Source organism: Geotrypetes seraphini, chromosome 4, assembly GCF_902459505.1.
Source record: "Geotrypetes seraphini chromosome 4, aGeoSer1.1, whole genome shotgun sequence".
Classification (NCBI taxonomy): Eukaryota; Metazoa; Chordata; class Amphibia; order Gymnophiona; family Dermophiidae; genus Geotrypetes; species Geotrypetes seraphini.
In genome coordinates this window covers 244,654,586-244,668,131 of record NC_047087.1, presented here as the reverse complement: position 1 = coordinate 244,668,131, position 13,546 = coordinate 244,654,586, and the positions used below count along the sequence as shown (strand labels likewise).

Sequence of the window (13,546 nt, the reverse complement as noted above, 5' to 3'; positions counted from 1 at the left end):
CATCGTTAGAAGCTGAGTTTATTGGATATACAGAAGAGCAGTTTAACAATATCTTATCTAGGCCTGCTCTTCTAGATGATATAGAGCAGTGATTCCCAACCCTGTCCTGGAGGAACACCAGGCCAATCGGGTTTTCAGGCTAGCCCTAATGAATATGCATGAGAGAGATTTGCATATGATGGAAGTGATAGGCATGCAAATTTGCTTCATGCATATTCATTAGGGCTAGCCTGAAAACCCAATTGGCCTGGTGTTCCTCCAGGACAGGGTTGGGAACCACTGATATAGAGGACTCTTCCACCCAGTCATCATGGATTGAACTAGAGCAGACACATAAATGCCTAATAAGAGCTGAATTACATGGGAGTATGATGGTTCAATATCTTAAAAAGTCCATGATACCACGAGGACTTCGTATATTAAAAGAACCCAAACTCACTATTCTTGATAAATCATTTATGGAGAAATTTATGGATTTTAAACTGTTGTTCTAGAGACCTTATGATTTTATTGGTGGAGACTACCTCAGATATAGAATTAGATCAAAGACATTCTCCATGGAGTTGGAAATGAAAGAAAAAATTGATAAAGATGAATTTACTAAGAAACAGGAAGAGCTAGAAGATGAGATGGTACAGTTTCGGGATTCTATAAAGCAGACAAAAATACGAAAATGGAAAAGGGATGAAAAAGACTACCAAATGGGTAGAGTTTATACCTGGAATAAGAAAATTGCAAGCGGAATAATTACAAAGAAGAAAGTAGCATTCAGTGCCTTATCTGAAGAATCCGACAACACCAGTGGTGAGTCAGTAGATACTGCCCCTTCCTCCAAAACATCGGGGGAAGGGGGTCAAGATCAAAGGGGAGCACGTTAGAGAGGAAGAACAAGAGGGACCCAACGAGGCAGGGGCAAGATCCTGCCCAATGGGAAAAAGTAGAGTCAACAGTTATAAATATCTCCACAAAATCATTAACGAATGAACAACAATAAGTATTAGAGCTTGGTCTAAATTTTGCAATATGCCAACGACCTGATTTTTTCCAGTTAAAAATCTTTTTCTATAAATTTTTGAGGAAATTACAACTAAAATTGTTTTTCAAGATTCTGTTACATCGCAAGAAGAAGAATTTTTCATCAGTAGAAGTGAATCACATTGGATCCCACCGGGGCCAATAGACACAGCTATTGCCACATTTAGAGATTTGGTATCGGTAGGCATTTCTGAATATGAAAAGATAAAACATTGGAAAATACCATATAATTTAACTCATCAGCAACATAAAGCTCTGTTACAACTAAAAGACTTACAAGATAGCACAGTTACTTACCGTAACAGGTGTTATCCAGGGACAGCAGGCATATATTCTCACATGTGGGTGACGTCATCTATGGAGCCCCAGCGCGGACAGCTTTTCAAGCAAACTTGATTGAAGTTTCAAGTTTGCTATGCTGCACCACGCATGTGCATGCCTTCTTGCCCACTAGAGGGCGCATCCCCACCTCGTGGTCCTCAGTTCCATAGCCAGCAAAGAAGCCATCCCTGGGGAGGAGGGCGGGTTGTGAGAATATATGCCTGCTGTCCCTGGATAACACCTGTTACGGTAAGTAACTGTGCTTTATCCCAGGACAAGAAGGCATGATATTCTCACATGTGGGTGACCTCCAAGCCAACCAAAAAAGGGCAGGTGGGAGGATGGCAATTTAGGAAAACAGGTTACGCAAAACCGACTGGCCAAACCGGCCATCGCTTCTGGACAACGTATCCAGACAGTAGTGGGAGGTGAAAGTATGAACCGAAGACCAAGTGGCAGCCTTGCAGATGTCCTCCACTGGAGTAGACCGGAGGAAAGCAACAGAAGCTGCCATTGCTCGGACCTTATGTCCCGTAACCCGACCATGCAGCGCGAGACCAGCCTGAGCGTAGCAAAAGGAAATACAAGCAGCCAACCAGTTAGACAAGGTGCGCTTGGAAACAGGACGTCCCAACCGATTAGGGTCGAAGGACAAAAATAATTGAGGAACCTTCCGATGAGACTGAGTGCGTTGAAGATAAAAAGCCAACGCCCTCTTACAGTCAAGCGTGTGAAGCGCCACCTCGCCAGGATGCGAGTGGGGCTTTGGAAAGAACACCGGAAGAACAATGGACTGATTGAGGTGGAAATCAGACACAACCTTCGGCAAAAATTTAGGATGGATGCGAAGAACCACCTTGTCATGATGAAACACAGTAAAAGGCGGGTCCGCAACCAAAGCCTGCAACTCACTAACTCGCCTAGCTGAGGTGAGTGCAATCAGAAAAATCACCTTCCAAGTGAGAAACTTAAGATGAGATTTGGCAATAGGCTCAAAAGGAGGCTTCATCAGCTGAGCCAAAACCACATTGAGATCCCAAACTACAGGGGGAGGTTTCAGAGGGGGATGAACATTCACCAGACCCCGCATGAAACGAGTCACCAGAGGATGAAGAGAGAGAGACCGACCCTCAAGATGCCGATGGAAAGCAGCAATAGCACTAAGATGCACTCGAATGGAAGTCGTCTTCAGCCCAGACTTGGACAAATGCAACAAATATTCCAGAACCGAAGACACCGGAACCGAACTCGGAGCCAGATGGTGCGAGTAACACCAGGATGAAAATCTGGTCCACTTCTGGGAATAACAAAGCCGAGTCGAGACCTTGCGCGAGGCTTCCAAAACCTCCCTGACAGACTGAGAAACAGAAACCGAAGTCAAGGGGAAAGGAACCAAGCCGTCAGATGTAAGGACTGAAGATTGGGATGCAACAGCGAACCCCGACTCTGAGACAGCAGAGAGGGAAAGACAGGCAGAAGCAGAGGCTCCCTGACACTGAGTTGAAGGAGCAGGGAGAACCAGTGCTGACGAGGCCAACGAGGCGCAATGAGAATCATAGTGGCTCTGGAAGATTTGAGATGAACCAGCGTCCTCAAGATCAGAGGGAAAGGAGGAAACACATAAAGGAACCTCCCTCCCCAGTCGAGAAGAAAGGCATCAGCCTCTAGACGGTCCGGGGAGTACATCCGAGAACAATAGAGGGGCAGTTTGTGAGTCTCCGGGGAGGCAAACAGATCCACCTGAGGAGTCCCCCAGCGGTCGAAAACCTCGTGCAGAACTCGGGAGTTTAGTGACCACTCGTGCGGCTGGAGAAGACGACTGAGTTTGTCGGCCAGACAATTCTTCTCTCCCTGAATGTAAACCGCCCACAGGAAGATGTTCTGGGAGACCGCCCATTCCCAAAGGCGCAGGGCTTCCCGGCACAGGGGCCAAGAGCCCGTCCCCCCTTGCTTGTTCACATAGTACATTGCCACCTGGTTGTCCGTCCGCACGAGGACTACCTGATCGTGCAGCAGGTGGCAGAAAGCTCGAGCGGCCAGAAAAATGACACGAAGCTCCAACACATTGATGTGACAAAGACGGTCCTCTGCTTACCATAGACCTTGAGTCCGCAGACCGGACCGAAGAGTCCGTGGTCAGGACCTTGCGATGCGGAGGGACGAGAAAGAGCAAACCCCCAGAAAGATTGGAAGAGTTGGTCCACCAACGGAGCGAGCATCTCAAGGAAGGTGTCACTGTCACAGGAAAGGAAAGTGGGTCCCGATCTTGACGCCACTGGGAGGCCAAGGTCCACTGAGGGAGTCTCAGGTGCAATCGGGCGAACGGTGTGACATGAACCGTCGACGCCATGTGGCCAAGTAGAATCATCAGACGGTGCGCTGAGATGGAGCGCTGCAGCGAAATCTGACGGCACAGTCGAAGTAGAGCCTCCACCCTCGGAGGGGGGAGGAAAGCACGAAGGTGAACCATGTCCAGCACGGCCCCGATAAACTGAAGGGATTGAGCAGGGCACAGCTGCGATTTGGGAAAGTTCACTTCGAACCCCAGACGTTGAAGGAAGATGATAGTCTGTTGGGTCGCTGAGATAACCCCCTCCCTGGATGATGCCTTGATCAGCCAATCGTCCAGGTAGGGAAAGACCTGTAGCCCCCGAGATCTCAGGGCAGCCGCGACTACCACCATACACTTCGTGAAGACTCGAGGCGACGACGCCAGCCCGAAAGGGAGGACCCGATACTGAAGGTGCAACTCCCCCACCTGGAACCGTAAGAACTTGCGGAAGGTGGGATGCACCGGAACATGAGTATACGCTTCCTTCAAGTCTAGGGAGCACATCCAATCCCCTTCCTCCAACAGAGGGTAGAGAACCGGAAGCGACAACATACGGAACTTCTCTCGGACCAGGAACTTGTTGAGCTTCCGGAGGTCCAAAATGGGGCGTAAGTCCCCGGTCTTCTTTGGGACCAAAAAGTAACGGGAGTAAAACCCCCGCCCCCGTTGGTTTGGGGGGACCGGCTCCACCGCCCGAAGGCTCAACAAGGCCCTGGCTTCCGAGAGGAGAAGAGGGAGCTGGGCTCGACTGCAAAGAGGGGCCCCTGGCGGTTGTTCCGGCGGCGTGGCTGAGAAGTTCAGCGAGTAACCCTCAGAGATGAGACGGAGCATCTAAGCGTCTGACGTGATCATAGCCCAGGCCGAATGAAAGGCCAGCAGCCGGCCCCCGATGGGCAGGGGGTCCGGCGAGAGTGCGGAGGGGGGCCCGCCCCCATCCGCTCATCACGTCTAAAAGACGGCGCCGGCGCCTGAGGTTTTTGTTGGCCCACTCTGCCCTGCTGCGGGGGACGCCGGGGCGGAGGCCTAGAGAATGCCGGCGTAGACTTTTGAGGGTATCGCCGCGGTGGAGGTCTGAACGGCTTCTGTGGCGGTACCTGGGGTTTAGGACGGACCAAGGAGGCGATGGAGCGCTCATGTTCGGACAGGCGTTTGGTCGCCGCCTCCAGGGACTCATCGAACAATTCCGACCCAACACATGGCAGATTGGCCAGGCGCTCCTGCAAGTTCGGGTCCATATCAACCGTTCGGAGCCATGCGAGACGGCGCATCGCTACCGCAAGGCGGAGACCCTGGAGGCCAACTCAAATGCGTCGTAAATGGCATGAAAAAGGTATAGACGCAGCTGTGACAAGTTGGCCATAAAATTACCAAAGTCCCCCTTATGAGAATCCGGCATGACCCCATGATAACGGGGTAACGCCTTCACCATCTGCCTCAGATAGGATGAAAAAGTGAAAGCATAATTAAGGACCCTGGCCGCCATCATGGAATTGGAGTAGAGGCGGCGACCAAACTTGTCCAGGGTCCGCCCTTCCCGTCCGGGAGGTACAGCAGCCGAGACCCTAGAAGGCTGAGACTTTTTTAACGCCGACTCCACCAGCAACGACTGGTGAGACAGTTGTGCTTTCTCGAAGCCCTTGCACGGGATGGTACGGTACTTCGACTCCATCTTCGACAGAACCGCTATGACCGTAAGAGGGGCGTCCAAATTTCTCAGGAAGGTCTGATGGAGGACTTTATTGAGAGGCAGACGAGGAGTCTCCCTCGGGGGAGAAGGCAAATTCTGCTCCTCCAAAAATTCCTTCGTATATTGAGAACCGGACACCAGATCCAGGTCCAAGGCCCTCCCCATATCAAGCACAAATCTCGAAAAGGAGGAGGGTTTGGAAGGTGGAGAGGGAGATCGAGAAGCCCGCGCCGCCAAAAAGGAAGGGGAAGCCTCACGGGAATACCGAGGTTCCCTACCAGTGCCAGACCCCGAACCCCACGACGCCGCACCAAGCGACCTCGACGGGGTCGGGGACCGCCTATGCCCCGAGGAACCCCTATGGGAAGTCCCCGGGGTACGAGGCACCGAGGCATGCCCCTTCCGTCTCGGCGAGGAGTCTCTCGATAACCCTCCCTCGGAGGAACGGAAAAGCCTCGGATTGTCGAGGCGGAGCTCCGAGACACGTAGCGTCTCAGCCCCGGTCGGCGAGGACCGACCGCGTCTCCGAGGAGAACCCCGAGGACGTTTGGACTTCCTCGGCCGACGCTTCGCCCGAGGCCGACCCGAGGGCGAGGAACCCCGGGAGGACCTCGACGAGGAAGAAGTGGAAGAGATCCTCCTAACCCTACGCACCTTGTCCCGCGGCCGCACACTCCGCTCAGGCTGGTCAACCGAGGTCGAGGGCAAGGTCGGGGCCGGAATCACCCCGGGGGCCGAAGCCAAGGGAACCGAGACCGAGGCCGCCGAAGCCGAGGCAGTCGAGGCCGACGCCGGCTGCAGGTGCGCGACAGACAGCTCCGAGGCAATGAGTGCACGGAGTAAGTCCTGAAAAACGGGAACTCCCATCATAGCCGGTAGATCCGGGGCCGGCGGGTGCTCCCTCGAGGGCGACCTCGGTCTCGAGTATTCCCGCAGGACACCCGACTTCGACGATCGGGGCGGGGCCGAGGACGACCCACCCGCCCCCGTCGAGGACGGCTTCTTCGCAGACCCTGGAGTCGAGGAAGGAAGTGAGGACTTACCCTGGGCAGGCTTCGTCGCCGAGGTAGGCTTGGACGAGGAAGACATCCGCGGCGAGGTCAAGGGAGTCGAGGCCAAGGTCAAGGCCGGGGCCGAAGCCGAGGCCGACGTCGAGGCCTTCCCCACCGCGGGGTCCACAGCAAAGAGCTCCGCCATTCGGGCACGACAGCGGCGGAGAGCTCTAGTCTGAAATGTCGAGCACCTGGTACAGGAGTCAGTCGGGTGCTCAGGACCTAGGCACAATAAGCACCACCAGTGGGGATCGGTAATCGAAAGCAACCGATCGCACCGGGTGCAATTTTTAAAGCCCGTCAAGGGACGGGACATGAACTCAAAAATGGCCGGGAACGAACGAGGTCCCGCGGCCGCGGCTACCGGGAGCCCCCGGAGCCGAACGAAAAACCATTTTTTTTTTTTTTTTCGACGATAACTAACACACGAACTAATAAAAATAACAAATCAAGCACAGCGACCGAGAAAACACACTCAGCCGCGGTGTCAGAAGGCAAAAGATATAGAGCACAATTTCCACAGGGCTTCTGGCTCCGCGGAAAAAACTGAACTGAGGACCACGAGGTGGGGATGCACCCTCTAGTGGGCAAGAAGGCATGCACATGTGTGGTGCAGCATAGCAAACTTGAAACTTCAATCAAGTTTGCTTGAAAAGCTGTCCGCGCTGGGGCTCCGTAGATGACGTCACCCACATGTGAGAATATCATGCCTGCTTGTCCTGGGATAAATAATGATTCTAAGAGCTGATAAGGGTGGAGCTACTGTCGTGATGGAAAGAGATTATTATTTGAGAGAGGCTAGTAGTCAATTATCGGACACGACAGCGTATGCCCCCTTACCACTCCAATTTATGATCCACTCCAATTTATGATGAAAGATATATTTGATTGGGTGACCCATCAACTCAGGATGTTAACCAAAAAAGAATATCAGTTTTTGTTGGAGAAATATCCACGTACTCCTTATATTTACTTTGTCCCGAAAATTCATAAAAATCAAACAAATCCTCCCGGAAGACCAATAGTAAATACAAGAGGATCTCTTTTAGAGCCACTGTCACAATTTATGGATATATTTCTTAAGAAAGAAACTGAAAAGATCCCTTCTTTTTTGAAAGACTCTTCCCATCTTCTTAGAATCTTGGCTCAGATTTCAGACGTAAGCCAAGTATCTTTTTTAGTTACTTTAGATGTGGTTTCTCTCTACACCAAAATACCACAAGATAAAGCCCAAACAATAGTAAAAAAACATCTTGACACATAGAGTAGATGATCAGAGAATTAGTACTGAGTTTCTGCTCAAATTAACTAAATGGGTAATTGAAAAAAACTACTTTGAATTTGAAGGGACTTATTACCAACAAATACAGGGGGTGGCGATGGGGGCAACCTTAGCCCCCCCTCGGTAGCCACCCTGTATGTAGCACAATTTGAAGAGATGGAGATTTACCCTTCATAATTTTTTCAAAATATTATTTTGTGGAAAAGGTTTTTAGATGATATATTCTTTTTGTGGTCAGGGACTGAACAGAGATTACAAGCTTTTCTAACTTGGATAAATACTAGAGATCCTCATCTACAATTCATTCTCACGTATAATAAAACTACAATTGAATTTTTGGATATGACAATAAGAAAAGAAAATTTAAAATTAGGCACTAGTCTCTATAGGAAACCTGTAGCTAGGAACACTCTTTTGCATTTTCAAAGCTACCATCCTTACCATCTGAAGTTTAACCTCCCGGTGAGTCAGTTCCTGAGACTAAGAAGGGTTTCTTCAGAAATGAAGGAATTTAAAGAGGCCTCAGATCAGTTAAAGAATAGGTTCAGAGTGAGGGGCTATCCTGAGAAGTCCATTCATAGAGCCTTCCTAAGAGCTAAGTATGCAAACAGGGAACTTCTATTAACAGAAAAAACTGAAAGGGATAGACCAGATAGGTTAATTTGCATACTCCCCTACTCAGAAGCTGCTAAGGAACTGATCTCCCAAAGAAATACTGGCATATTTTACAGCTTCACCATATTTTTGCTGAGGTCCCGATGTTTTCTTTTAAGAAAGCCAAAACTATAGGTCAAGTTTTAATAAGTCAAAAGACTGGTCAGAGACAAGCTAGGATCATAGGCAAGCACAACAAATGCGGACATTGCCAATGGTGTATTAACACCATTGAAGGAGAGAAATGGAAGGACCCCCAAACTAAACGAATAATAACATCATCAGCTATTACTAACTGTCAGAACGTCAAAAGGACTGCCCCTTACAGTAACTAAATCATTAACTGGACTCCTCCCCCTGTCTGTTCGTAGACAAGGATTAAACCAAAGACATCTACTCTAGTTCCATATTTAACCCGTGTGGAATCACTGTATTTAAAGTATAAATCCAACGCTGTTCCTTATAGTTCAAACTTTCTTCAATATTAATCCTACCCTCCCTCCCTACATTTACCTGGTCAATCACTCTCCATTTTAGTTGGCTTGCTTCATGGCCTAACTTTATACAGTGTTCAACTATAGGGGCTTGCAACGATTTAGTTTTAATGTTCTTATTTGTCCCTGCAGTTTAGTATATGTAGGTCGTACTATCCGACCTATTCATGTTAGATTAAATGAGCATAAATCACGCATTAAAACTAAATCGTTGCAAGCCCCTATAGTTGAACACTGTATAAAGTTAGGCCATGAAGCAAGCCAACTAAAATGGAGAGTGATTGACCAGGTAAATGTAGGGAGGGAGGGTAGGATTAATATTGAAGAAAGTTTGAACTATAAGGAACAGCGTTGGATTTATACTTTAAATACAGTGATTCCACACGGGTTAAATATGGGACTAGAGTGGATGTCTTTGGTTTAATCCTTGTCTACGAACAGACAGGGGGAGGAGTCCAGTTAATGATTTAGTTACTGTAAGGGGGAGTCCTTTTGACGTCAGGAGCCCACGTCAGGAAGTGGGCCTGGCTTCTAAGACTATCCCGGTTATTTATTCGGTAGTACGCTGCCGGCTCCTTTATAGAGTATTCGAGGAGGTTGACAGCAGAAGGGTAAGCAAGAAAGACTTCTAATGTCTGTTTTATATTGTAAGGTTTGGATATATTTCAGATTTTTAAAATAAGAGTGGGAACTAAAGTATTGTCTATTCTATTTATGTTCAATAGGGGTGAAGCCTTGATAAAGCGGTCCCCGCGAAACATGTCGGCTGAAACACCCTGCTTGATATAGACATCTACTAATAGAAATGACAGCGTATAAAGCTAAGTAAACTATTTAAAATCATTTAAAACTATAAATTAAGCTCTTGATAAATTATAAAATAGTACATGCAGACCCAGTGACGATTTGCTACGTAAAGCTCAGAACAGTGATACGTTTGAGTTCTGAGTGGTGACGCTGAGGGTCTAAGAAGATCGTTAATAAAGGCTGCTATTTGAAACAAGGAAGAAGTTCCTGTTTCTATGAAACCTTGTTAAATTACAAGACAATGAATATGTATTTTGGGATCCTATTCAATTGCAACAATTTCTAATAGCTCGAGAACAGAAATGATTTTTTCCTATTGTTTTAATGACTCATTACTGAGAAATAGGTGGTTGTAAGGTTCCATAGCAGTGAATGGTTGAGATTTATTATGAATCGAAAACCAATTCTTTGTTTTCCTTATTTTTGTTAGTTGGAAAGTTGCATGTCTCCCCATTACTTGTGGGCTTGAAAAGGAATGTTTGTGTTGTATAAGTATTGTTAAAAATTTGATGTAAGTAACCTTTATCCTTGGTATCTTTTGATATTATAAATTATTAAAGTTATAAATTAAAAAAAAAAAGCTAAAGTGGAGGGCAGCCACACAAAATCCAAAGTCCTGAATTTCAAACGTATAGATTTTAGTAAAACGAGGAAGTACCTGAAGAAAGAGCTGATAGGATATAAGAGAAGTAGAAAAACAGTGGTTCAAGCTTAAAGGAGCAACAAAATTAGCTGACCTTTATGTGAGGAATATAAATAAAAGCAAGAGAAAAACTGATATAGTTTTCCAAAATGATGGTGAAAATAAAAGTTGGCATTTGTAAAATACAAAAAAATTCAAAAAAAAAGAGAAGCACAGAAAGGAATACCAGATGAAAATGAAAGAAGCAAAGTGCAAGCTGAAGAGCAAATGACTAGAAATGTAAAAAAGGGAGACAAATTTTTTTTCAGGTATATTAGTGTAAAGAAGACAAAAAATGGAATTGTGAGACAAGACTACAAACCACATGTGGAGAAAGCTAACTTGCTAAACAAATACTTCTGTTCTGTGTTCAAAGATGAAATCCTGGAGAAGGACCGCAATAAGCTGGAAAAGTTATATGCGAGAATGGAGTGGATACTGCATCATTTACGCAAGAAAGTTTATGAATAACTTGAAAAATTGAAGGTGGACAAAGCCATGGGACCGGGTGGCATCCATCCTAAGATACTGAGGTAGCTCAGAGAGGTTCTGACAGGTCCTCTTAAAGATTTGTTCAATATCTCCTTGGAGGTGGGATTGGAGAAGAGCAGATGTAGTCCCTCTTCAAAAAAGTGGTCACAGAGATGAAGCGGGATGGTTGTTGGAAAAATAATGGAAGTGTTGCTGAAGGAAAGGATAGTACATTTTCTGGAATCCAGTGGCATCGATCCTGGATGAAGATAAGTATCCAAGGCATCGATCCTGGATGAAGATAAGTAACCTTTTGTTGTTATCTGGATCCTTTTAATATTTTCTCAACCGTTTGCATTGCACAGAGCACTTCTTAAGCAAAATAAAGGAGGTTTTTTTATGCCCATGAATTATTGTGTGTGTGTGTGTATGTGTGTGTGTATGTGTGTGTGCATGTGTATGTGTGTGTATGTATGTGTGTGTATGTATGTGTGTGTATGTATGTGTGTGTGTGTATGTGTGTGTATGTATGTGTGTGTATGTATGTGTGTGTATGTTGTGTATGTGTGTATGTATGTGTGTATGTATGTATGTGTGTGTATGTATGTATGTGTGTGTATGTATGTATGTGTGTATGTATGTGTGTATAGATAGATAGATAGATAGATATACACACACACATATACACTGGTAATAAGTCTTTTTTTACTTTATGCATTTAAATGGTGGAAGAGTTGTTTAGTAATTATTGATTGATTTTCACTTTACTGTGTGGTATTTTTTTTACTAAAGGTAAAACATGCTAAACAAAAATGATTGAATTCTTTGACTGGGCGACCAGAGAACTGGATTGGTTGTGCGATAGATGTAATTTACTTAGATTTTAGCAAAGCTTTTGACACAGTTCCGCATAGGAGCCTCTTGAATAAACTTGGCAGGCAAAATTTAGAACCCTAAGTGAATAATGAGTGTGATCAAGGTTATCAAAAAACCATTCTAGATGGACGGTTCAGAACTTTATCTGCTGTAAAGCTAGTCTCAGTTAGGGCACTGGTCTTTGACCTAAGGACAGCCGCGTGAGCAGACTGCTGGGCATGATGGACCACTGGTCTGACCCAGCAGCGGCAATTCTTATGTTCTTATGTCATTTACAACATTACATATGCATACTTGATCTTGATTTGTCCTTGCTTTAACAAAATCCAGGAACATAAGGGCTTGGAAGTTAAGATAATAAAATATTGTTACACCCAGCTAACAGGTCTTATCAAGGATCTAGGTTTCTTATCACATTATAAACCATAAAATTGTACTGTTTTGTATCCTCTGCTTACCCATCCATCTCTCCCTATTTCTCACTCCTCTTCCCCATCCCCTAACTTTTCCTGAAAGCTGTCATTGCAAACTTTCATGTTTGCTATTGTTGCTCAATGCAGCCATACGGAAGAAGGTTCTGTCTTTGAAATTTGTCAGAAATATATTAAATTGGTCCAATAAAAAAGATGATATCTTATTTTCTTTTTTGTCTCCATTTATAACCTTTAAAGTAGATTAGCACGGCAACCCATTACTTTATCAAAGCAGTAATTAGTAATTTTTTCTTACCTGCTGATTGAGAAATCCCGCTATGGAAGGTTCTGTCATAAAGGCAGGCTGCGCAACCAAACGGCAACACATACTGCCATAAAGAGGAAGCCAAAAGGAAGAAATCTCTGCAACAAAAATGTTCATTTAGCTAAGGTGATGAGCAGTTATCCATATATAAACTACATTATACTGAATTTTTTTACTACAACTTTCAATCTAAATAATGTCTTCCACTAGTTCTGCAAACAGAAAATGATTGTTTTATGCAAAGTCTGAATATCTGAATTTTATATTAAACACAAATATTTTCTGTTTATCTTTGCTTTAAATCTTATTTTTGGACCTGGATCAGTCTCTTTCAAAATAAGACATGACTGATATACCTGACATTTCAGCAGAAAAGAGAAATGTCCATCTATAGATCATCCACAGTGACTAGCCATCAGATACACATCTGCCTACATTTAGTTTAAAAAACAGATAGTTTGCATAGTGTAGTTATAAAAAATAAAATAAAAATCAGACCTATGCTATACTTAAGTACAGAAATCAAGTACAACTTGTGCTCAGTCACCTTCAAAATCATATGGAAAGGCCTGAGTTTAAGTATGGCAGCATAAGGTCTCATCATTGTTTAAATTATGTCAGAAGCAGAGCATGAGCTTCACAATGCTGAATTCACCTCTCCACGCACACATAGCATGAAGTCAGGGGAGTTTGCCTGCCTCTTGTTAAGTCAAAAATAAAAATCCTTAAAAATACTAATCTCTCTCAGGAACATGTAAATATAATATGAGCTTTGGAAAAATTAATCATTTAGCATATACTTGTCTAAAAGGCTAAAATATACCCAGTTCATGAGACATTATTCAAGGATTGTATATGAAAGGGTCATCATTTATTGGTTTCAACTGGTAAAATACCAATAAAACAATAAATAATCCCAAAATCTCCAAGACAAACATGTATTCATATGAAAGACAAACCTCACGAGAAAATATCCATCTTCATCAAATGAAAAATAAAATAGCAATATACTAACTACTAATCATTTCTATAGCGCTACTAGACATATGCAGATACTTTCTCTGTCCCTAGTGGGCTCACAATCTAAGTTTTTTTTAACCTGGGCAACAGTGATT

General features: G+C 45.0%; 1 protein-coding gene across 5 annotated transcripts in view; it reads right to left on the bottom strand.

Moving 5' to 3' along the window:
- RTKN2 (rhotekin 2) overlaps positions 1–13,546 on the bottom strand; it is a 175,826-nt gene that overhangs the window by 63,929 nt on the left and 98,351 nt on the right. For all 5 annotated transcript variants that reach the window (XM_033943543.1, XM_033943544.1, XM_033943546.1 and 2 more), the window contains one exon: positions 12,423–12,529. In XM_033943543.1, the coding sequence (XP_033799434.1) occupies positions 12,423–12,529 (107 nt within the window). The remainder of the gene's footprint in view (positions 1–12,422; positions 12,530–13,546) is intronic.